The sequence below is a fragment of the Apostichopus japonicus genome, chromosome 15 (genome assembly GCF_037975245.1).
Source record: "Apostichopus japonicus isolate 1M-3 chromosome 15, ASM3797524v1, whole genome shotgun sequence".
Lineage (NCBI taxonomy): Eukaryota > Metazoa > Echinodermata > Holothuroidea > Aspidochirotida > Stichopodidae > Apostichopus > Apostichopus japonicus.
In genome coordinates, this window is record NC_092575.1 from 13,318,085 (window position 1) to 13,345,550 (window position 27,466).

General features: G+C 36.7%; 1 protein-coding gene across 1 annotated transcript in view; it reads left to right on the forward strand.

The window, feature by feature from the left end:
* LOC139980775 (uncharacterized) overlaps positions 1-27,466 on the forward strand; it is a 71,863-nt gene that overhangs the window by 19,026 nt on the left and 25,371 nt on the right. Inside the window, exon 3 of the mRNA XM_071992700.1 lies at positions 19,820-19,927. Coding sequence (XP_071848801.1) covers positions 19,820-19,927 — 108 coding nt within the window. The remainder of the gene's footprint in view (positions 1-19,819; positions 19,928-27,466) is intronic.

Sequence of the window (27,466 nt, forward strand, 5' to 3'; positions counted from 1 at the left end):
TTTGTTTTGCAGAATATTAAAGTTTCATAAAGGCTCTTTACATGAACTCAAAATTAACCACTTTTGACACGAAGGCGGGAGGTATGGCTGTGCACGCTGACCTTGACAGAAGGATGTCGTAATTTTCTACCGCAGCTAGCACGATGCTGACGGGATCAATCACACCTTATACTTTTCATAATTCATTACAGTACCATACTGTACATGTATTATTTAATTACCGATTATTACCGTGGATTATAGTACGCAGTCGGTCCGAGGCTTTATGATGAGTACTGTACACTTGATTGGAAGTTTGCCAATTTGCGTTTTTACTTTCCCAGAATGTACAATATTACCGAATACATTGCAGTAACATCTGCGATAGTTTTAATCCAAAATTTAAGAGCAGATAAGGAAACTAAAATAAATATTGATGTTATCTTTTGTGAAGGTGAGAGTTGACTCAGTTCAGGTCATCGTCATGAGGAATCGATTTTGACCTACAAATAATAAAAGAATAACAAAATTAAAAAGTTTACTAGCAATTAGGTTTTCCATTCTATTTTCCAAAAAGTTTACTATTGCTTTACAGGCAGAATTATCATTCAGTCACTTACTGTATATCTAAAATAGTTGGATTTAAATTGTTATTGACTAGAAATTTTGAGTTTGTGCATTATAAGTTAAAGATTGCTGCAGGACCTCACTTGAAAAATGGCAACAAATTTTTGTAGGGATCTTCATTAAATAATACAGTACTGGTGAAGAAAGTTTATAACTTTGGTTCAGACATTAAAACATGATTGAAGGTTAGTTGCTGTTGAGTGAGTTTAGTCTGCACAGGTTTATAAATAAAACACACCTTGGTATATTTTCTAATGTTTTCTCAAAAACACAAGAAATTTTTAAAACTTAGCGAATAACTAGAAGACTCTGTTGTTGTTTGGACCATCCTATAACTTACAAAGAATAATGCAGAAAATAAGTGCCATGTCATCTTTACAACGACCCAATGCAAAATTAGAGCATCACAACGTCCATTGAATTGATATTAATTAACTACATGTGATGAATTGCATGTACCATGGATACAAACAATATGTATACTATCTACAAAATGATTATGAATGGAATAGTATGTGAGTTACGTAGTGGTATTGATCGTCACTTAGCATCTCCTGCCATCTCCTGCCATTGCCATGGTTACTGTTGGTAAACAGTTGTAGTTGCGTGAACGGCTCGTCTTGAAAGAAAACTGTTTTGCACCTTGTCAGTGGTTATACTTGGTGATATTATTGAACTAGTTTTGCTAATTTTGAAAGGAAAAAAAACCCCACTTAATTGACAAAGGCTTTGTTTAATTCCTTTAGAAAAGAAAGTTGTTTTCAAATTTAGTGCCACAGAAATATCCTACGTGTTGTTTTCCTTTGTTTCTAAACGTCGCTCGGTTACGCTGCCTTGAATTCAACAGAAAACCTGTCAAAGTCATTAGTTTTTCAAACAAGTGCAATTCGGTATAAATTGTACTGTGTTGTTTTGAGAATTACAGAGAAATTTATACTGTGCATGCAAGTGTGTTACATGTGATGAAGGGTGACAAAGTGTCATAACGTATAACCAGGCCTGATGTGAAGGGGGGTGGGGTGGGGTTTTAGTCCTCTGGGAGTCAGATAGGGGGCCAATAGAAATACCATATTAAGAATAATAATGAATTCTGATTTCATACTTTAGATACATGAATACATACTTCATAGGGGACCTGGTCGCATAACTGTATACAGGGTCCGACCTGGCTCTCCATGTGCACCCAGCTGGGGTCTATAACAAATGGTATGGGATATGGAGGTGGGAGAGGGATTGGAATTGGGATGATTAATGGAAAAATGAATCATGAATGGATTAATTCAACTAACACTGTAAGTGGTGGAACCCTGCAGTACCTCCAGAAAGACTTCTGCCTTTCATTAGAATGTGGGAATTCTTTGTCTGCTACCATCCATTGTGTGAATACTATGTACATTGTATGAATACTATGTACAGTACATTGTATACTATGTACATTGTATGAATACGAATACTATGTACATTGTATGTACATTATATGAATAATTTGTACATTATATGAATAATTTGTACATTGTATGAATACTATGTACATTGTATGAATGCTATGTACATTATATGATGACTAGATGTACATTGTATGAATACTATGTACATTGTATGAATACTATGTACATTGTATGAATACTATGTACATTGTATGAATACTATGTACATTATATGAATAATTTGTACGTTGTATGAATACTATGTACATTGTATGAATACTGTGTACATTATATGAATACTATGTACATTGTATGAATACTATGTACATTGTATTAATACTATGTACATTGTATGAATACTATGTACATTGTATGAATACTATGTACATTGTATGAATATCATGTACATCATTTGATCATGAGAACTCTCCAAGCTATGCCATGTGTTGCAATTTGAAGCTATACTGTAGATCTTGTACCTCCTTACTGTAGGTGGATAATCTTAATCCTTTGATTCATTGAAAGGTACAAATCAGACAAATTTTACCGTTTTGGAATTTTAATTAAACTGGGTGAAATAGCTAGGAGCTTTTTCGTTCACTCCTTGTCATATAGCTGTCTGACCTTTCTACAAGGGTGCTTTCCTACTAAACCTCCTACGATAAATGATTAACCTTCATTACTATTACCATAATGATCGACTGACCATTAACTGTTGGGACATTTCAAATTCCTCTAAACCTCCCAACCGCCATTCTTTATGAATCATCAGTGCTATGCTTGCCGGATTATTTCTGCAGACTAATTCCACTCCTTCATATAGGAAAGGACTTAATATTAAAGTGTATGGTGATCAGCGCTGCTGAAATGCTTCTTGCACATATATAGTTTGTGCAATATATTTAGTTGTCATATTTATATACTGTAGTAGCATAGCTTAACCAATAATATCCTACCTTTACTCTTTTATATCACCCAGTCTATATATGTCATCATTATTCACCTATAATGTAGACATACATATATAATTATAACTCACTAGTGCACAGACCATTTGGTGATTTGGACAATGAGTCGCCTGGGGTCACCACGCTATTGTGAGTTTATAATGCCTAGGTAACTTTGAATAAAGTCAATAAACCTATCAATGATCCGAAAATAACTTCGGCTGTGCTGAAGTGTAAAAATGGCATAGCTAGCTGACAGGAAGTAGCTATGTAGGAATACTGAACAAGGAGAATGGTCTAAAGCAACTAGACAGACGGAAATGGGAGCTGTAACAGGGAATAAAAAACCACTGATTTATGTAGCACGGAAAACCGCTGATTTATGACGAAAAATGATCTGAAGGTTAATGACTTTAAAGGAACATTACAGGAAGGTGGTAACCAAAGTTGACTTGTTTACATAAAAATACATTGTTACTGTCACCGTGGCAGGAATTGTTAAACATTATATTAACCTCCTTTTATGGGTGTCTTTCCATTGTCGATATAATGGCATTAGTTGTCAAATACTTAAAGTAGCTAATTATCCTAAGTTGGACTTGATCATGAATACTTTTTAGCTTGGAAAAACTGAATAAAGGCTTTTCGCTGTAGAAATGGTCAAATTATTTATACCAGTTGACATCCTGTTACGATATGTTCTGCATTTTGAATTGGGTTGTAAATGTACAGTAATTGTCACTGAGACGAATCACGTCATGTTATATCCACACACATTATGTGATAGTTCTCGGTTATAATACAAGTGGTCTTTCCCAAATTATTTTAAGATATTTTACAGATAGCTTGGATCCTACTTCCCTTCCCTATATCCTTAAAAGCTTGTAATATCTATTTTCCCACTTTCTGTGTTCAAAGTCTTGTCAAAGAAGGTGTTTTTTTGTGTAAAACGTTTACGTACGTACGTACCTATAGTGTCATCAGGAAACAGAATCTGTCATATTTTACTGTTTTTCTTTTCATAATTCAAAAAAATAATAATAAATTTTTGGAAAGAAATAGAGTTGACAGCTAAGTTTAAAACTTGATAGTTTGATGAAAATATATATGCAGGTATCACCTCTGTCGAAGAAAGTTAACAATTTAATGAAATTATAAAGAAAATGGATTTCAATGAAAACAGAAAAGCTTCAAGCACTGCACAGCATCATGGGTGTATTACTCGTGCAACACCGTGACCATACTTGCAAAAGTATCCCCTCTTTTCCAGTTCTTTCCCATTTTTTTATTTTTGAAGAAACAAGAAGAAATAGTAAAGGGGAAATATTGTACAAGGACATTGTAAAGGAATTATAAAATAGCAAGTTTATCATATTTGGCCGGAACAAAACTTAAATCATTAGGACAAACTGACCAGCGTTCCCTTTCTCTATCTACTTCATTTCCCTTCCGTTGGCCTGAAATGACAGAGAAGCACAGACATTACATTTAGATAATGCAGTCATCCCAGCCACTGTTTTCAATTTTACTAAAATTTCCCAAATTATGGAAACTTTTCTTTGCTCTCTCAAAAGTTGCTGATCTTCTGAGATGTTTTGTGAGTTTACAGCATTCATTGACCTCCATCTAAACTTTGCTCTTAAGTTTGAAGTTTATACAAAGATTGTTTGTTATTCCTTATTATTCATCTCCTAAACAGTTTTGAAAGTTCATTTATTTACCCTAGGGTCAAAAGACACTCCTGTCCAAGTCTGCTGGACCTTTGAGACCAAGATAAAGTGAGCCGCACATTCAGCCGCACTTTTATACAACGTTAACGGAAAGAATCTATAATGTAGTTAGCAATCACCCACTCACGCACTGGCAACGTCAACGATATTAGTACGGTGGCCATGAAATGCCATATACACGCGTGTGCATATGTACGGATGGAAAATGTATTTTTCAATATGAACAAATATATGAGGGGCGGCTGGATATAGCCTCAAAAAATTTTCTTAAAACTGTTGTCACTAATTAATACAATAATTACCTTTCATAATTATGTATTATTTGGCGTGTTACTTGCCAAGTATGAGAAAGCTACGGGTTTTTGAAATATACCCACCCCCTAAAAAACGAGGTAATTTAGGAAAGTGCCATATTTTTCAATATGAAAAAAATGTATTAGGTGCGGCTGGGTATTTAGCCTCATAGAAATTTCTTTAAACTTATGTCACTAATTAATAGGATAATTACCTTTCATATGATGTATTATTTGGCGTGATACCGCTAAATATGAGAAAGCTACGGGCTCTGGAAATACCCCCCCCCCTCCCCTCAAGAACGAGGTAATTTAGGCAATTGTCATATATTTCAATATGAAAAAATATAATAGGTGCGGCTGTGTATTTAGCCTCATAGAAATTTCTTCAAATTTATGTAACTAATTAATAGGATAATTACCTTTCATATGATGTATTATTTGGCGTGATACCGCCACGAATGAGAGTGCTACCGAATCTTGAAATATCCCCACCTTCTCAAAAACGAGGAAATTTAGGAAAGTGCCATATATTTCAATATGAACAAATATATTAGGTGCGGCTGGGTGTTTAGCCTCATAGAAATTTCTTTAAACTTATGTCACTAATTAATAGGACAATTACCTTTCATATGATGTATTATTTGGCGTGATACCGCCACGAATGAGAGTGCTACGGAATCTTGAAATATCCCCACCTTCCCAAAAACGAGGAAATTTAGGAAAGTGCCATATTTTTCAATATGAAAAAATATAAGGTGCGGCTGGGTGTTTAGCCTCATAGAAATTTCTTTAAACTTATGTCACTAATTAATAGGATAATTACCTTTCATATGATGTATTATTTGGCGTGATACCGCTAAATATGAGAAAGCTACGGGCTCTGGAAATACCCCCCCCCCCTCCCCTCAAGAACGAGGTAATTTAGGCAATTGTCATATATTTCAATATGAAAAAATATAATAGGTGCGGCTGTGTATTTAGCCTCATAGAAATTTCTTCAAATTTATGTAACTAATTAATAGGATAATTACCTTTCATATGATGTATTATTTGGCGTGATACCGCCACGAATGAGAGTGCTACCGAATCTTGAAATATCCCCACCTTCTCAAAAACGAGGAAATTTAGGAAAGTGCCATATATTTCAATATGAACAAATATATTAGGTGCGGCTGGGTGTTTAGCCTCATAGAAATTTCTTTAAACTTATGTCACTAATTAATAGGACAATTACCTTTCATATGATGTATTATTTGGCGTGATACCGCCACGAATGAGAGTGCTACGGAATCTTGAAATATCCCCACCTTCCCAAAAACGAGGAAATTTAGGAAAGTGCCATATTTTTCAATATGAAAAAATATAAGGTGCGGCTGGGTGTTTAGCCTCATAGAAATTTCTTTAAACTTATGTCACTAATTAATAGGATAATTACCTTTCATATGATGTATTATTTGGCGTGATACCGCTAAATATGAGAAAGCTACGGGCTCTGGAAATACCCCCCCCCCCTTAAGAACGAGGAAATTTAGGCAATTGCCATATATTTCAATATGAAAAAATATAATAGGTGCGGCTGGGTGTTTAGCCTCATAGAAATTTCTTCAAATTTATGTCACTAATTAATAGGACAATTACCTTTCATATGATGTATTACTTGGCGTGATACCGCCACGAATGAGAGTGCTATGGAATCTTGAAATATCCCCACCCCCTCAAAAACGAGGAAATTTAGGAAAGTGCCATATTTTTTAATATGAAAAAATGTATTAGGTGCGGCTGGGTATATAGCCTCATAGAAATTTCTTCAACCTGTTGTCACTAGTTAATAGGACAATTACCTTTCATATGATGTATTTTTTGGCGTGATACCGCCAAGTATGAGAGAGCTACGGGCTCTGGATATACCCCCCTCGAAAACAATATACACGCGTGTGCATAGATGCTGATGGAAAGTATATTTTTCAATATCAACGAATATATTAGGTGCGGCTGGGAATTTAGCCTTATAGAAATTTATTCAAACTTTTGTTACTAATTAATACGATAATCATCTTTCATATGATGTATTATTTGACGTGATACCGCCACATATGAGAGAAGAAGGGGCTTGAAAGAAATAATTGATACTGCCCTAACCCCCCCCCCCACACCCCGGCACAACGTGTGATGAAAAGAAATGTGTGCACCGGAAATCTAATAGTTTGTTGATTCTAAAGTTCAGTGACCTTTGCTATGATTTTCTTATACTACAATTGATTTGGATATCATAACCGCATTACCTGTACAAGTAAAAATATATTTGTACATCATTTTACAGTAAAGATACTCCCCAGATCGCCGGAAATGACCCTTTGCGGGCCTTGCTAATTTGCAGCAATTTGCAGATAAACGAAGAATAAATAGGTGTCATCGCCATTTTGTCAGAAAATTACACCAACAAAACGTGACAAATGTCAATAGGTAGATGAGAGCGCAATTAAAAAGTCAATAATCGCGAATAAGTAAAAAGTGGTAAAAAGCTGAAAAGGGCACAAGCAGTACATTTTAGTCCGTCAGGGGGGGGGGGGCATCCGCCCCCTGACTGTATTGACGCTCCGCCACTGGTTACAAACCTTGTGGTAGTAAACATTGAAAACTTCCCGAAATATTTCATTCGACGTGGGTTTCGCTTGTAAACTCTTTAGCGATGTCCCGCTCATTGGTGCCAGTAGGTATATGTGTTTTAGGCAGAGAACATTCGGAATAGCCAGGCGAATGTCATTGTGGTCAGACAGGAGAGATACTAAAATGTTTTTCTATTCGAAATAGCTTTGAGTTTGACCCACAGAAATTCATTAATAGTTCTAAATTAGGATTAGATCTCTGAAATATCGCTGACCTAATAAGGTGATCGAGAGTACAATTTTTATGAAGAAAAAGGGCACATTTTTAACCTGAGGAAAAGTGGGGGCACGTGCCCCCTTTGCCCCCCCCCCCCCCGGTTCCGCCGCCCTTGGTTACAATTATAGCCAGTAATTGTCTTTGATATGAATTGTAGCTAGTAAATGTTTATCGAAAAGGCTGTTTTTGGAACTTGGAACGCCGATCGTGACAACAACAGGCACCAAAGTGCTGCAGCTCTATACATATAAAGTCTGTTAATCAACGATAGGCCCGGGCCTACAGTGCTACATACTGGCTACGCCCCTGATAGTTCTAAATTAGGATTAGATCTCTTACTGAAATATCGCTGACCTAATAAGGTGATCAAGGGTACAATTTTTATGTAGAAAAAGGGCACATTTTTAACCTGACGAAAAGTGGGGGGGGGCACGTGCCCCCTGTGCCCCCCGGTTCCGCCGCCCTTGTACATTATAAAGAATAACAAATGCTTCTGGATGCAGTGTGCATTGATATCAAGTTCATTCATAATCCAAACAACCACACATTCTATTGTGTAGTTTTTCCTCCTCATTCATACTAGGTCAGTTTCATTTGTCATTGAACTTTTCCTTTAATGATAACAGTTTAAATAGATTTCAATATGAGGCTAAATATCCATCAGTACCTAAAACGTTAGTTTTCCATGTCATTTTAAAAATTATCTTCGTATTCGAGGAAGGGGGTAATTAGGTAGCCTAGCCCTCTAATACGTAGCAAATTTTATATCAATAGAAAGTGCATTGTTTTTTATGTTAATGACCACAGCTTGAAGAAATTTCTATGAGGCTAAATACCCAGCCGCATCAAATATATTTGTTCATATTGAAAAATACATTTTCCATCAGCACATTTGCACACGCATGTATATTGTTTTTGAGGGGGGGGGGGTGTTCCCAGAGTCCGTAGCTCTCTGATACTTGGCGGTATCACGCCAAATAATACATCATATGAAAGGTAATTATTGTATTAATTAGTGACATAAGTTTGAAGAAATTTCTATGAGGCTAAATACACAGCCGCACCTATTATATTTTTTAATATTGAAATATATGGCACTTGCCTAAATTTCCTCGTTTTTGAGGAGTGGGGGGGGGGGGGTATTTACAGAGCCCGTAGCTTTCTCATATTTAGCGGTATCACGCCAAATAATATATCATATGAAAGGTAAATATTGTATTAATTAGTGACAACAGTTTGAAGAAATTTCTATGAGGCTAAATACCCAGCCGCAGCTAATATATTTGTTCATATTGAAAAATACATTTTCCATCAGCACATATGCACACGCATGTATATTGTTTTTGAGGGGGTATATCCAGAGCCCGTAGCTCTCTGATACTTGGCGGTATCACGCCAAATAATACATTATATGAAAGGTAATTACTCTATTAATTAGTGACATAAGTTTGAAGAAATTTCTATGAGGCTATATACCCAGCCGCACCTAATATATTTGTTCATATTGAAAAATACTTTTTCCATCAGCACATTTGCACACGAATGTATATTGTTTTGAGAGGTGGGGGGGGGGGTATTTCCAGAGCCCGTAGCTCTCTCATACTTAGCGGTATCACGCCAAATAATACATCATATGAAAGGTAATTATTGTATTAATTAGTGACATAAGTTTGAAGAAATTTCAATGAGGCTAAACACCCAGCCGCACCTAATATATTTGTTCATATTGAAAAATACATTTTCCATCAGCACATTTGCACACGCATGTATATTGTTTTTGAGGGGGGGGGGGGGGTGTTCACAGAGCCCTTAGCTCTCTGAAACTTGGCGGTATCACGCCAAATAATACATCATATGAAAGGTAATTATTCTATAAATTAGTGACATAAGTTTGAAGAAATTTCTATGAGGCTATATACCCAGCCGCACCTAATATATTTGTTCATATTGAAAAATACATTTTCCATCAGCACATTTGCACACGAATGTATATTGTTTTTGAGAGGTGGGGGGGGGGGGTATTTCCAGAGCCCGTAGCTTTCTCATACTTAGCGGTATCACGCCAAATAATACATCATATGAAAGGTAAATATTGTATTAATTAGTGACATAAGTTTGAAGACATTTCTATGAGGCTAAATACACAGCCGCACCTTATAATGTTTTTTACATATTGAAATATATGGCACTTGCCTAAATTTCCTCAGTTTTTGAGGGGGGGGGGGTATTTCCAGAGCCCGTAGCTTTCTCATATTTAGCGGTATCACGCCAAATAATACATCATATGAAAGGTAATTATTGTATTAATTAGTGACATAAGTTTGAAGAAATTTCTATGAGGCTAAATACCCAGCCGCAGCTAATATATTTGTTCATATTGAAAAATACATTTTCCATCAGCACATATGCACACGCATGTATATTGTTTTTGAGGGGGTATATCCAGAGCCCGTAGCTCTCTGATACTTGGCGGTATCACGCCAAATAATACATTATATGAAAGGTAATTACTCTATTAATTAGTGACATAAGTTTGAAGAAATTTCTATGAGGCTATATACCCAGCCGCACCTAATATATTTGTTCACATTGAAAAATACATTTTCCATCAGCACATTTGCACACGAATGTATATTGTTTTTGAGAGGTGGGGGGGGGGTATTTCCAGAGCCCGTAGCTTTCTCATACTTAGCGGTATCACGCCAAATAATACATCATATGAAAGGTAAATATTGTATTAATTAGTGACGTAAGTTTGAAGACATTTCAATGAGGTTAAACACCCAGCCGCACCTAATGTATTTGTTCATATTGAAAAATACATTTTCCACCAGCACATATGTACACGAATGTATATTTTTTGAGAGGGGGGGGGGGGAGGGGTATTTCCAGAGCCCGCAGCTTTCTCATACTGAGCGGTATCACGCCAAATAATACATCATATGAAAGGTAAATATTCTATTTATTAGTGACATAAGTTTGAAGAAATTTCTATGAGGCTAAATACCCAGCCGCACCTAATATATTTGTTCATATTGAAAAATACATTTTCCATCAGCACATTTGCACACGCATGTATATTGTTTTTGAGGGGGGGGGGGGTGTTCACAGAGCCCTTAGCTCTCTGAAACTTGGCGGTATCACGCCAAATAATACATCATATGAAAGGTAATTTTTGTATCAATTAGTGACATAAGTTTGAAGAAATTTCTATGAGGCTAAATACCAAGCCGCACCTAAAACATTTTTCATATTGAAAAATATGGCACTTTCCAAAATTTCCTCTTTCTTGAGTGGAGGGGGGTATTTCCAGAGCCCGTAGCTCTATTATACTTGGCGGTATCAAGCCAAATAATACATCATATGAAAAGGTAACACGTAAAATACATACAGCATAGGCTTGTTCCTATCAAAACGTACTGGCCACGTAATCTATTATATAAGGCCTATAAAGCCTATAAGCCTATATAAAGCCTATAAGCTACCGTATAATATACATGGTAAGATTAACATCTGGATACGTACTTGTTGCTCGCTTCAACGACAACAGATTCTTGAATGTGGCGGAGTGTATAGCCTAATGGTTAACGTGTGGCGGAGTGTATAGCCTAATGGTTAACGCCGGCGTCTCCCAGTCATGAGATCCCCGGTTCGATTCCCCGCCGACAGCAATGTGTGTCGTCTGGCAAGGGTGTTGTTCAATAACAACTTCCTGACATGGACGTTAAATGGATGTGTGCCGAGAGATTGGCTTCGGTCAGCTTGCGAGTCTACAAGCCTCCATGGCTTCTTTCGCGAGTTCCTGCTTGCGGGAAGATCACATATACATACATACATACAATGTGAGGCTGAATGTGCGGCTCACTTGATTTTAATACCTTTGAGTCAATAATACCATTTCTCCTCACCTGTGGTCATATGATACAGCAATTAATCCTCAAATCCTGGCTAATCATCTCTCAACTGGAACCAAAGAAGGAAAAGGGATCATGGGAATAACTGGACTTGTCAAGTGATTTGTTCAGGGAAGCTAAGAATGACTAAGTCATGACCTCTAGTAACCTGAGGCTAGGTTCATTCAAACAGTGGCCAGTTGGAGTTGTTTATTCAGTTTAAACTGCGTATACTTGACCTTGTATGGGTATGATGGAGATAATAGATCTCTTGGACCTACAGGGTGTCATCTTAAGTTCAGAAGTAAATGGTCAATGTTATTGTTGACTGTTAGAATCAATTTATTTGCTCTCCAAAACTGACTACCAAATAAAAACATTTAAAATAATGCCAATTATGATAAAAGTCTATTGAAACTTCTACATTTACTTCTCAAACAAGTGTTTGGAGGTCAGTTTCTACTTTCCACCTTTTATGATTTAGAAGGAAAGTTACTGGCTTGCTTCTGTACATGTAGCTTTCAAATTGTATATTAAGTTCATTACTTGTTTATAAACTCAGTAAAATGCAGTAGTTAATACCAATCTGTCATTATAATTTCCCCAAAGTAAAAATATCCTGCTTTTAACATGTTTTCATGTTCCTTGTGGCATTTTCTAGGTCTCATTTGCATAATCACCAGCAACAGAGCTCTGAAAGCTTCTATGACTAGCTGTCAGCATAGCTTTGTGAATATTTGTATGGATGATGAAAGGTTACATACACAGATGTACTTCCATTAATGTTTTTATTTTCTTTAAAACATGCTGGTTTTGTTTTGTAGCAATACTGTACCTTGCCCACCCAGTACATGGGGCCCCCATGTCCTCATATGCTCTGCAAGGTTTCATTTGCATACCTGAGGAATGGTTGAATGCTTAGACCAGCTGTTTGTCACCTTTGGCATGCATGAGAGTAGGTTATAGCTACAGTAGCCCTGTTAATGTTTCATACTTTTCTTGGAACATGCTGTTTCTGTTTTGTAGCGGCCATAGTAGTCGTTTATAAGCCCACCGATTAAGTGGGGCCCATGCCCTCATGATGTTTTCGAGTTTTCATTTTTGTTTCAACGGTTGAAAGTTTAGACCAGTCGCCTGTCACTATAGATCTGTGAATATTTCATGTGAATGTAGGTTACCACACAGTGTTGTTAATGTTTCATATATTCTTTGGAACATGCTGGTTTTACTTTGTACTAGCAATATCCTAAAGCAATATGTCTGCTGTTTATATAAGCCCACCCAGTCAGTGGGGCCTCTGTGATTTAAGCAAGTACCCAGTGATCTATTTCCCAATCCCTAGTGACAGTCAGGGGAGGCAAGGAAAATTCCAGGTCGTTAATTGGAGTAATATGTAGTGCTTTTAATTTAGTTACATGAGAATATGAGACTGCATGTAAATGCTCCCGAAGACATTCTGGAAATTCTCCGCTCCTCGCTCCCCGAATACACCAAACAAAACGGGAAAGAAGAGTGTCCAAAAAACCTTCTCAAATGAAAAGGATGCTTATTGGGCGGTGCACAAAATCTTCAAAAAGTAATTCCTACTACCAAAACACTAAACAAGGCCAGAAATAGTCCAGTTTGGAACGAAAATCTGAGCTCAAACGAATGTCTATGCCCTTTGGATGGTAGAATTAGAAGGGATGGTGTTGACCGGAGAGGTCCAGACATGTATAGAGGGCGCACAGTGTTAAAGGTTACCAGTGTATTCTATTCATGCTAGAAAGAGGTGCTGAGGTTTTGGGGAGACAGGTAAGCTCGTCACTCGTAAATATCCAAACCTGTAAGTTTTGGAATTTGCTTTCCAATATATCCAAAAGGAAGGAAGAGAAAGTAAGTAAGTTTTTTGGATTCTAGTTGCTTTTGAATAGATTGTATAGATTGAAGCATTAAGCACGAAAATGTGAACAGTCGGTATATGAAGAACAACGAAAACGTGACAATTAACTGGGCGTTTGCATAAGACGTTCGTTGTAGTGGTAGCTCGTTAATGAAGGATCATACTAGATCTCGTAGACATAGAAGTTATAGGTTCAACATAACTCTCATAAGTCAGCAGTACACAAAGGTATTTTCTATTTAGCCCAATGCAAGATAAAGGTTTAGATTTCCCTTCCCCCTTCCCTCCTTGCCCCCTCCTGATTTGGTAGGTGGGTATTTTGATCAGAACAGGGGTGAAATGTCAAGGGGTACAAACAAAGAGAGATGAGGGAGAGACATGCCATGCCTTACAAGGTCAAGTATTTGCACCGTCTGTTTGATGTGAATGTAATTTTATTAATTAAAGGTTGATGGTTTGATGCAGATATCTGTACAGGTCTGGAAATTGTTTGTTTTTGGTTTGAAGCAGAAACAAAACAAGTCCTACAGTTTTCCTTATGTATCAATTTAAGTTTTCTGTGGCTATATCTTTCAGTCTTTTCTCGCACAAATTAGACACACTCTACTAGTGATTACAAACTCAATGTAATAATCATATCTCAAATGCCAAGAGATAGCAGTTACTGACAGTCAGGGACTCCAAGAATTTGTGGATGATAGTATCTTTCATTGACCAAAATCATCTAAGCTCAACAAAGCAATTAATAATTTAGCTATTGAACATCGATCTGAAAAGCAGCAAGTAAATCATCTGAATGAATATGTGAAGATCCCATTTGAGTAGAGATATCATCATGGTTTCTCCATCTGATGAGAGCTCTAAAGTATATCGGTTGTAATCTGCACGTACTGCAGTCTCTTCCCATGGCAACAAGTTGAAGGGTTGATATAATTATAGACATGGCCAGCTGTCTGAGCACATGATTGGCATGTTGTGCTGATGGGAAAATGGCAACATGTAAACAGATGCTAGAAATAGCAGGAGGCAATGGTTATATTCTTGTAGTCTGATCTTCTCTGAGGTTGACGTCAGAACATTCTAGATGAAACCTAGGTTACAGACATATGTGAATGATGCATCAGTCATAATATAAATGGAAGGCAAAATGCTATTCTTGAGAAACGTAAGAGGTTGCAGCCTCTCTGGTGCGTCATTATCTTCGTCTCAGGGAATTCTCCATCTTAGAAATTGTGATTTGAAGTCTTGGTTGAATCATCATCATCATCTCTAATGTAACTGTTGCGGCTTTCAGTTTGAAATGAAGACCCGCTGTTGTCTTAATGGTTTAATAGTAAAGTGTGCTTTAGAGATGTTCCCTTCTTTCTTTTTCCTTTCTTTTTGATACTGTAGTAATCATTACATTTGATACCAATATCCAAAAGTGATTTGGTCGAGTTTTTCACTTCAATTAACCATGCAGTTACATTGGTTTGACTTTTACTTTTAAAGGGAACATTAAAAGAATTGGGTTTAGCTTTTCCTTTCTATTCTTAAGTCAATCTGTATAAATACAAAGTATAGATGTACGGTAGATTCCTGGAAGCGGAGCAAAATTTCTGCACATCCTTTTCGCAGTTCTAAGAATGGCAAAAATATTTATCCCTCAGAGACATTTTTTTTTGATATTTTAGATCCTCCTGCAAGCAGAAACTCGCGAAAAAGCCTCATTGGCTTATCAAAGCCGCAAGCTGACTGAAGTCAGTGTCTTACATTCACATTTACCGTCCATGATTATGAATTGTCAATTGTCAACAACTCTGTAACTGGACAACATACATTAAGTGACTGGAACTTGGGACCCATGATTGAAAGGCACCGGCGTTAACCACTGAGCTAACACTCCATTTCTTACCTAATAATCACCAAACAGGAGACTAAGATCCTTCCTTGTTCAGTGACCCATTAACCACATGATTACTGACATTCTTTACAAAACAGTTTATAGGTAACTTGATGGTATTTAATGTAACACCTCTTGTATTAACACATAGTACAGTTATACCTGAGCTGTCTAGAGCAGTGGTGTTTTACATATACAGTACAGCATGGGAATTAGTGTCTGTGAAAGTAATTGCTACAGTTTGTTTCCTCTTTGTTCAAGAGAGGCGAGAGAGAGAGAAGGAGAGGTACCGTAGTTCCATTCTTGATCTGATTGCTTTAGCAGTCCAGTGTTATAAATAACCGGAGGCAATTCTTACTCATCCTCTCAGTCATTCTCTCAGTTTGTCACCTCTTGTAGGTCTCCTCCCTCCTCCCTGGAGGTCATTCATAAACCTCAATTTGACTTTATCTTTATCCTCATTCACTGCCTGCATGGTAACATACAGTAGGACCATTAAACCCTGTCAAGAATGCTCACTTTCTCGAAATCTTGCCTTTGATCGTGAAATCAAAATATTTCCTATTGACAAGATTTTAGTGATAAATCCATTGGCCTAAAAATGGCTATTTAGTAACTATAATCTGTCTGAACAGGAGGAATGCGTAGCTGGATTTTTAACAAAGGAAGACAGATGATCCATCATTTTTGACCCATTTATGCCTGCGGTATTTTGACAACATATTTCGCATTTTCATATATATGCTCTTATCCTATTGATTAAAATTATGGGGAAGATACAAAAGCATGGTCCGTTAGGCGACTCAAAGGTATTGATATATTTAATCTGCAGTCTTTGCTATGTCGTTGGGAAGCAGAGCGCTGTTGCAATGAATGGAGCGTGAGCACGCAGGCGGGAGGCTTTCTAGGACAGAGCTACAGAGTTGTAGGATCAAGCCTTATTTTTCAATCAATCCTAGAAAGAGATCAGGGTATATTATACCTAGATGAAACTAATTGTGGATAATTGAAACTGCTTCGGTGGATTTGAAAAATCTATTCTGACAGTAACTCACTGTATATAGTTTATTACTTTTCTTGATGATGGCATTTTGAACTGGTGGAATAGTTTGCATGGCACCAAGTCAATGGAGTTCAGAAAGCTTTAATAATACTTGTGTCGTTATAGGAGAGACTACAAAATCAGTGTAAAATAGCTTTGTTTTGAAGGAAGTATTACAATAGATTTTTGGTTCTGTTCGGATTATTTTGTTTAAATAACCAATTAGGGTGTAACCCTAGGATTTGTTTGCATTGTTGCAATCGGCTAAATCACAAACTACGGAACTCTGGGGCACAATTAGGGGTGAATTGTCTCTAGGAATTAGGTTTCAAGAACGAGTCAACTACCGTGGCCAATCATTGTCTCAGACAAACGTTTCTATCGTTATCCTTGTCACAAATCCATTGTCATTTGTGCGACCTGTTGTAACAGTTCGTAGACAATAACAGTTCATATATAATTTACCGATTCGATGATAAGAGAGGATAAAGTGATTTTTTGGCGCAATAGGCTCTGTAAAGCAATATATATAGATTTACTTCGCTCCTCTCTTACCTGTCTCCAAGTCCACATCCGCACTATTGCTAATGACCTTTAAACTACATGTCTGGAATGTTTCATGACTGCACTCACACTTTTTTGGGGCACTGCCCACTTAATCCTCCTTCCAAATCTACCATTCAGTAACCTGTCCCCTCACATTTACTGCACTCTCGTTTAGAACCATTATACTGTAGCTGTATTTTAAATTGGGCTTGATAAATTGCCTCTTTTGACCACACCCCGTGTATATAACTTACATAATAATTGGATACATTCTCAGTCCAGATGTCTAGATATATGTGGATAACAACCCTTTTGGATGCTTGAAATTAGCACGTATTTATTCGATTTATTCTAAGGAAAAAAGTTTGGGTCTATTATGACGAAAGGTATGATATGAATACTAAACTTATTGATGTAAGTAATTATGGATAAAATACCTTCATAACACTGATAAATCTTCCCCAAAAGAATCTTAAATGTCAGATTCTCAGAACTTTGATGTTAATGTATTTTAAGCCTTCATGTACATTTCTTGCAGTTAAACGTTCAAAGAATTTAAGCTGCTTCGGGCAGTTTCATATATCATTTCAATCTTCACAATGTTTGCACAGAGTACTTCCACCTGACATTTTGAAGATAAAACTGCCCAGGGTCCCTTATTTACAATAACAATTATTTACTTATCAGAAAATATGCATGAGGTTTGATGGTATATTGACTGTCCAGTGTTTGTCTCTGATTTTCAGAATTTTTCTGGGAAATTTTCTACAGTACGATTGGCTGTAGCTATCCCAATAGAAGATATCTCTCTGAAATGTCAGTAAATTATTCGGAGGTGACTGTTGAAATGATGATGTACATACGGACACAATTAAAGTGTCAAATTGTCTCCTCTATTAGCAAAGATTTCAAATCCTTGCTGAAGGCGAGAGGAATCTATGCGATGGTGATGGGTGTACACATGTCATACATAACATATACCCAACTCAGTACTAAGTTTTCGTGATTGTGTGTGTGTGTATATATGCTGTCTCCTTAGCTTGTACAGTAAATTACACAAAATCATTTTCCACATTTTTATGCCAAAATTGCCCTTGTAATTGTATTTTCTCACTTACGTGTCTCCTCACAACTGCAGCCTCGCTCTGCTGTGTCTAGAGTGACCTGCTAACATTTGATACTGACCTCCCCCTGTTGACCGGTCACATCCGGTCAACCTATGGTACAGTACCTCATCATTCTACCACCCACAGTGTCTATTTGTTTACTCAATAGCTCTGTGAAGATGGTCGTGTACTTTAGCCGTTATTATTGTTGTTGTTGTTGTAAGGAGGCAGGTTATACAGAAGGTTCGCCGCTAGTAAATATATCCAAAACCAGGTACGTTTTGGCATATTAACAGTGTAGTCAGGCTAATGAACAGTCTGTCTTGATAATATTGTGGTATAATATGACATGGAAACTGTAATCATTGAAATCAATACAAAGCATTGTTGCATTCCTTCCCTTTGCCAACAGATAGAATCAGTTGAGCATTATTTAAAAGCAATGTCTCCATTGTTTTATCTGATGGCCTTTGAACATTGCTCACGGTTGCTCATGGAGTGGGACAACATGGAGTGGGACAACACTGTATCCCCCTCATGACATCGCTGTGTGATAATGACAGGAGTTATTTGTGCTATTTGGTCTCCCCTATCAAAGTCTCCTGTGATTAACCGCTCTGCTATGTGACAGCATCAGTTGAACAGCACATTGCATAAATCATAAAATTTGCTCCTGCTGAGAAACTGGCATGAGTCCCTCGTTGGTGCACATCACAAAAACTTCTTTTGTTAATATTATAGAGTCGGCGCACAGACATACACACATATATGATAGAGTGGGTGCACACACACACATATATAGAGTTGGTGAACACACATATATGTATGCATGTATGCTGTACATGATTCTGCTTGTTCTCTGTAGAGATCTGTAAAAGAAAACATAATATGAATTTATCAACATAAACATAGTACACTCCCTCACTGGTCTAGAATCTGCAGAAAACCACAATGATGATACGCTTAGTTATAAAGAGAAACCGATCAAACAATTAAGCAAGTTTCGATCATTAAACCTTTGTTGCAATTCTTGCAAGTATACAAGTTAAGCGCTAGGGGTTAGATGTTTTGATTATAGCGAGATCTTCAGAGGGCAAATTGAAACGAAACTGACCATTGACACATTTTAAATCGACGAATGGACCAACTAACTTTCACTTGGAGGTTTTAACAATGACTGTATGTTATGTTTAGTCCATCTTTGACACAAGTCCCAATTTGGTTCATAACCTCTTTTAGCTCCCCCCCCCCCTCTTCTCCCAATTTGACTCCTACTATACACATGTTTTCCTAACAATACTGACAATCCAAAAGGATTGTTTAAATGACAAAAAAAGCTAACTTAGACAACAAGAAAAAAACAAAAAGAGAAGAAAAGACGGAATTTCACTAACTGGTCAGTTTACATTTATGATGTGGATTTTGGAAATTGCAAGCATCAATACATATACTTTTGTCTAAATGTTCAAGTACTGTAAAGTCTGATGTTTTTTTTTTAAAGGTAATGATGACCCAGTGGTAATGTTTCTATTATACAACTCATAATTTTGAACACTTTTTCCTTTCTCTATCTTGACAGGTCAGGGACTTAGTGAATCTGTGTACTTGTCCAAATCAGTTTCCGATGATTCGGGAAGGGGAAGGCAAATACAGGATCGGAGACGCTCAAACCCTCATATTTGTCAGGGTGAGTATAGATATAGATAAAATAGTTTTAGGGGGCAAAAATGGGTAGAGTGAGGATTGTGTAGAGACAGGTAAGTTAGTCTCTCATAAACAACCATAATCCCTACTTATACAGTGCTTCGATCAAGAAAGTGCAGAAAACTCTCGTCAGGGATGATTTCTGATCCCAATGGAGCTCCCCACGATAAGAAGCCTAGACGATATTTAAGGAAAGAAACTTCCTCGGAGGAATAGCGTCGGTCACTCCTCGAGTGGAAAATCGGGAAGGAGAAATTGAGTAGGTAGAGTTCAGATGTGGGATTGGGGGAGCTGCACATGCTAAAATATTTATAGATAGTAGGTTTTGCTGGATGAGGAAAATGCATTCGTAGATCAGAGACAGGTAAGAGAGGAGCGAAGTAAATTCATTCCCAAACCAGGAAGTTTTAGTGAAACATCCATATTTTATTGGTAGACCTTGCTGGGAAATGAACTTATTTACTTTGCTCCTCGCTTTACCTGTCACCTCACAACCATAGCACCCCATTTACCGTGCCTAGAATGTCCTGGTAACCTTTTGACACTGTGCGCCCTCTATGACCGGCCCCTCCCGTCATTGCCCTTCTCATTCTACCATTCAAAGTGCCAGCATGCATATTTTCCAGGGATTTTTTCCCCTTAGTATTTGGTCTAACGATAGCTGAGGATTTGAGAGTTTCTTCCATCGGATTCTTAATACCTTTGAAGTGGTATTAGAAGTCGAAATGAACTATTCTAGTCTAGATAAGTGACTCACTGAACAGAGCTATAAGCTTCAAGCTATGCTATGTACATTAGGTGAAAAAAAATTGCCAGGAATTAATCTTCATATCAAAACAATCTAATTGTCTAGCTTGGTGAAAACAATGTGCCTTACCGATTTGCCCATGGATGATAGCTTTTAGCAAATCAGCTCCAACTGAGACGTTTAAGTGCTCCCCATGCTTTAGTCTCGTAATTGATTAATATTTCATTTTGTATACATTAGTGAGCACTTACTACTCCTCCTCCTCCCCTGGAATCCAGAGGAGCATGCATATAAAATAATCACAATCAATGAATAAAAAATGCACACACCTATACGGCGGAGTCCGCAGCTTCAATAATCTGATTAAGTGTTTCCCCTCTGAAGTCATCGGTGACAATTCCTTTGTCTACCCAATGACACCTAATACCCCTGTTTTAGTTTAACGCCTGGGCTGTATCATGTTACCCCCTCTCTGCTGGACTGATTCGTGGCCTGAAAATCCCCACATTTTCCTAATTGTAAGTCCTTTCCCCGATTCTCCACGGTCAGGGGTTTCTCGAAAAGCCTTTTTCGCTTTGTTTACTTCGAAGATGCGCTCAGTCAATTGTGACCGAGTTCACCCATGCAAATCTTAATTAATCTACAGTGGTTAACTGTACTAGAGCAAAGAAAGGAAAAACATGCATCAATTGGTGAATAGCCTACCAGCACTTATCCTCACCTTCCGTGTGTATGACTCATCGTAACCGTACTAGATACAAAGGTCTTTGGGATTTCCCTACCCATCTAAGTAGGGTAGGATATCCCAGGTTACATAGGCCAGACCTGCTTCTATCAATTACAGAGGACTTTTCAAGTGATGGCAGTTTAATCCCCGGCATAATAAAAAGAAGGCCTGTATACACCTGGACATAGGACACCATAAAACAAAAAATCAAAAGCGGGGATATAGAATGAGAATCGATTTGTAACGAAGAGGATGCTAAGTTGAAATTGATCTGGAAATGTAGTAATTTAAATCAATCAGGTTAACAATGTACTAGTGTGGCTGAATATACTTGCTGGTAAGGGAGAGTGACTAAGTCGTAGTATTCATCCAGAGAGCCATTAACCTCATTACATAAAGGTGTCAGAAAAGTACATTGTTACTCACAGGCTATGTCATTCATGACATTTTTTTCCTGTAACTTCTGTGCTCTCTCTTGTTGTAATTAAATGACAAGTTTGGCTATCAAAAGTGTTAAGCGTTCTGACAGATCTGTGGAGGGGGGAAAAGTCATCTCTGATATTGCATTTCGGGTAGTAATTTTCAGAGGTAAGCGACTCCCTGAACAACAGTGTTACCATAGAAGAGGAGAGTGGGGTAGGTTGGGGGGTTGGTTTATAGGGGGTAGTTCAGTGTCTCTTTATTAGAGGCAATTATTCCTCACTTACTTGTCTCCATCAAAACATTATTTACTTCTGATTTGTGCATGAAGGTATCTACATGTGGTGTGAAATTTGCTATAGCTGTTGCCTTATTGGTGGTAATGTGTTGTTGATTCTAGTTCTGACAAACAGGATGAATGTTCTAGGAAATAGGATGGAAGTGGATTATAGTGGGCATTTGGTGGGACTTTTTAACTTTAATTTGCATATATCTGTGTGAAGTCTGTCAAACAATGTTTCAATTTTCCTTCATCTTTGCTGTTTTTAATCAATTTTTACTTTGGATGTGGTAACTTAGTTTTATCTTTGATTGATTTCATAACAACACCCTTAAACAGTGTTTTTTTAAAATAAATTATGATTCTTTGATTTTGTTTTGATCTTAATTATCCAATCCATTCCCTACAGATACCAGGAAGTTCCCTATCAATTATTTAGCTTGCTCACATAAAATATTTATTTTCAGTGGTTTCCTTCTGCTATGGTACCTGTGTACAGGCAAATATGTTATCATCTTGAGCACTGCCTCAGGAATGTAATGTACTGTAACTCAAGGGTGTTTACTATTTAGATATTTTTAGCTTCCTGAAAAGGCTCTTTATTGACATTAAAGCAACACAGTGAATTTTCATGCTGTCTGACTACTGTATATAGAATGTCAGGAACCGATGAAAATCACAAAACATTTGAGAGGAAGATTTGATGAGGAATATAGATCTCATACATGTAATACTGAAATCATATGAGGGTTGTGTACATTGATAGAATAGGTAGGAATATGTTATTAATGTATCAATCTCTGTGTGTATCTTATATTTGTACTTCTTAAGAGTTAACTAATAATGTCCCATAGGATGTAAAGTGCTTTGAGATATTCTTTTATGTAAAGTGTTATATAACTATATCATTATGGTTATTACTATTATAATATTATTTCATGATTAGAATCATTTATATATCCACGGATAATGGTTCTACATCTTAACGTCAGCTGAACCCATCCCCCCATTCCCCCCTCCCCCACTCCTCAACAAGAGAAGCACAACACAACATTTGGAGTTTGTAATTGTTCCACTAATGTACCTATCAAGAAAAGGCTTAAAGTGTGCAAAAACTTGATTTCCCTCTTACTGTACCATTTGGTCTTGGTGCTGTTGTCATTGTTTTCTTGTTACAGGTAACTAATTTCCTTATCATTTTCCTGTTTATCATTTGCTGCTTTAAGCTAGTACAAAGTAGTAAACTGAGTTTTAAGTTCTTACATTTTGTATTTATCAATGGTGCCAATGTTGTTGAACTTATCTTTATACATGTTTGATTAGACAAAAATGTGCTGGTATGTAGTCAACTAGTCAGTAGTCAGGAATTCATATGACATTCTGTGATCTTATGATAGTTGTGAACACAGGGTAAGTCACAGCAAAATACCATACCGTATGTGTGTGCATGGAGTTGTATGAATGCATCTAGTTTGGCATATAGCTCCATGGGCATACGTGACCTTTACAGTTATGGTGTCATAGCTCACATTACAGTATTAGATCTGTCTGTGTACATTCAACTGGCATTATTACAGAAACATAAATTATAAACAGTTTTGAGTACATGCAGTGTTTTATCATACACAACCTGGTACTTTATTTAAATTTCCCTCCAGGGTGAATCTAATTGAACACTGTACAATTTATCATCATTATCATATATGGTGATTGATGCTTTCAGAGCTAACTTAGTTGTTAACTCAGTCGTACCATGAAAATTGTGTGAGAGATCTATATAGCCTACTGTATGCTAAAAAGTACATGTATGGGTATCTATAAAGTGTCAGTGTGTGAATTTTACGGGACACTTGTGCAGCTTTTAGTCTTTGTATGTTTTGAACGTTTATTCTGTTTCATTAATCAAACTTTTAGTCATTCTCCAAACTTGTCATTGAAATATTTACTTATTTAATGTTTGCTGGATAATGTGTTCAAATGTTATAAGCAATTGATGTTACAACATTAGTACAGAAGGTTACAAGTAATTACCATTCTCACAATATTACCTGCAATTGAATTATAGAATCCATTACATGTTGACCTAACAGACTTACAGTGCTGTAGAGTGCTATGACTTGATGTGATCTACATGATTAATCTTAAATTGTGTGATATTGAAATTATTCCTCTCCAGAACTTGCCAAAAAGTTTTGACTTTTTTGGGGCCTTTAAATTTCTACACTTTTCTGAGTCATCAAAAAATAGTACAAAGTTACTGTGAAATAAAACACTTTCTGCAATGAGCTTGATTAAAGTTCATCTGCCCCCTCCCTGGATGCTACGAGCATTTGTTATTTTAAGCCATTTCTTGGTGAGATTTTTTAATTATTGTCAGCATTTCTGGGAGTGTATTTAACAATTTAGTCTGAGGCTTTTAAAAAGACAGAATTTTGGATGAGTGAGCATGGCTGATTTAATTATTTTCATGAAATCTTAAGTTCAGAAAGTTATTAAGCATATTTTAATTTTCGTTTTGTGTTTGAGGTGTCAATCAAAGACCTCTTTATACCAATATGAAAAACGAAATTTTATTCGATGATTAGATCTTAGATCAATGAACTGGGAGTGGAACCAAAAAAATTCTTAATAGAAGGTAATTAAACGTCAGTCCATCACAGAGTCCCTCTTGTGAAGAAGATATTAAGGGCAAAGCAAATCTTTGTGGTGGATTTTCAAAATATAGCATCATAAGTATAGTTTGTCCCAATGACACTGCATATTGTTGTGGAATGCCCTGAAGAAAATTTTTATGACAGAATTATAAGTGGCTTTTATCAAATTACTGCAAATTTGCTCATTTTGATATATGAGGGAGCGGCCGGTCAACCTATATATACAGAATCTCATTAACTTCATTTGTTCTTGTTGCAGTTGATCCTGATGCAATCCCTGCTTAGTAAGAATTTAAGACAAAGTTACTTTGCTCATCTATTAATACCTGTCTCCATTACATAAATTGTTCTTTCCCATCTACAACACTTTCTGATAACACTTTAGTACCTTGCCCACACTGGTCCAGTTCTTGGCCGAGGCCTCCTTTTCTTCATTCCAAATTTACCACTCTGATTTACATAGAACTGCTTCCCTGCATACCTGTCTCCCGACAACTTAAGCGAAGGTTGCACAGTGCTTAAAAGGTTTCCATGTCACTTTAGACCTGGTACAGCTGGAAGTGTGCTTACTTTGTGAGGAGATAGGTAAGCTCTTTGCTTGTAAATACCCTAACCCCGTAAGTTGTGGAATATTTGTATCTAGTTACATGGTGTTTTTGATACCACAAAAATGGAAAGCATCTGAACTAATTAACTCTTAAAAAATCTATGAGGGTGTGTATAAAGCAGTTTCAACAGTAATATTGTGATTTATACGTCATGAGTTTGGTGAAATCGTTGACTCTTAGAAAACTTGAAAGACTGCTGTAAAAGCATTGTACTTTCAAATTTAACCTGAGGCAGTTTTTATGTTGTAGTCTTCAGACCTGTGATATAATCTGTGTCTTTAAGTTTTAAAGCCAACCCTCATGTATTAACTCTTACCATGACCTAAATTGTAAATATACAGTTCTCAATGAAGGTCTAGGGGTGCAGTACTGAATTAAGTTGGCGTTAATTACTCTCAAGTTCTCAAGTTGTTTAGGAATTGTCCTTGCCATAATCCTTTGAGCTATTGACTGTTACTAATTGAATGTGAGCAGCATTGATAAAAGAAGTATCAAACAATTATATGTCATATGTATTGCATATTTGTGGTGAAAGGAAAATAAACACAAAAAAATAATAATAATAACAAATTACCCCAAAAATGGAGAAAGATACTTGTAGATGGGGTACTTAATTTTGGTTGTCAGCAATATACAAAGAACTGTCTGATGGTTCCAAAGTCGACTTGGGATGTTTGTGGAAAACAAAACCCTTGGATATAATTGAGAGAAATTCACAGATTTAGTTTTCTACCTCCCTATTATCTTTCTCCTTACGACTAATACTTTTAAAGGTTACAATTAAGTGGCAATTGGATTGAAGGATTTCATTAATTCAGATGATAGAATAATAAGGAGGGCAGTAAATTCGATTAAATTTACTTTACCCAAGTCTCTCATACCTGACTTCATTCACTATACCAGGCGAGGGTACTATTGTGATATATAATATGAATATAATCATCAACTTGGGACAGATAGTCAAAGCAACGTTTCTCTCCTTATTTTTCTATCAATCTAACGTACAGTATATCCTGTCCATTTCTCCTCGTTAAAAATTTAAACACCAAGGGTCACAAACTTCCAAGGTTTTTAAGATAAAACTAAGAATCAGAAAATTACGAAGAATTTCAACTCCTGAAGTCAAGAATAATTTTAGTCAACTAATAAAGTTCTAGAGAAATATGCGATATATTTTAGAAGGTCGAATTTGTGAAGGTACGTAGATTGAAATTTAATTTAAAGAAATTTTATGAGCGTGCTGAGACCATGGACGTGTTTGAGTGCAGGCAAGATAAACCTTGTAACACTGTATTAGTAGAAGGATGTCTAGAGTCTACAGTACAGTACTTGCTTTTACTTCCCTTTTGATAAAGAGTCTTATGTAACAATGATCTCGTAATCGTTGTAATTAGATTTCGTCCTTGGGAGAGAACTGCCTTGCGCGGAGAAAAAAAAGATTATTGAGAACATACTGACAGTGTTTGTGGACAGATTGTGAGCTATCGATGCAATAAGGTGTATGCAAATGAGGTACTTGTCTTGGAGTAGGGTCAGCAAAGAGGCGTTATTAAAAGATGCAAGGTTTTCACACAGGTCTGCATATGATATATGGTTCGATATCAATTTGCTAAATGAAGCCACAAGAATGGAAGTGTTATATATGTTATACATGGAGATCTATAACTTGTCAATACGATATATCACCTCAAAGTAGTTCCATTTGCAGGGGCGGTAAATTATCCATTGAAAATGTGTAGTTTTAACTGAATATGTAAAAGACAAATAATTATAATTACAGTGGTTGAAGGAGATCTATACAAGCCAAACCAACCATAATCTTTTGTCTCATATGACTGAGATCTTTATAAAGAATAATACCCCCAAAAAGATAAAATCCTGTTTCATGTACAGTAGGAGAATAAAGTAGTTTAAAGGCCTGAACCTGGAAGCTGTCTTTTATAAATCTGCAATGTCATAGTGCCACAAGGATATGGAACCTATTTACTTTCTTTCACTTTTGTTTTACTTCTCACATTTTCAAGTAGAATGTGAACAGTTTTGGCGCTGGAACCTACGACATCATTAACGTTCATAGGTTCGATA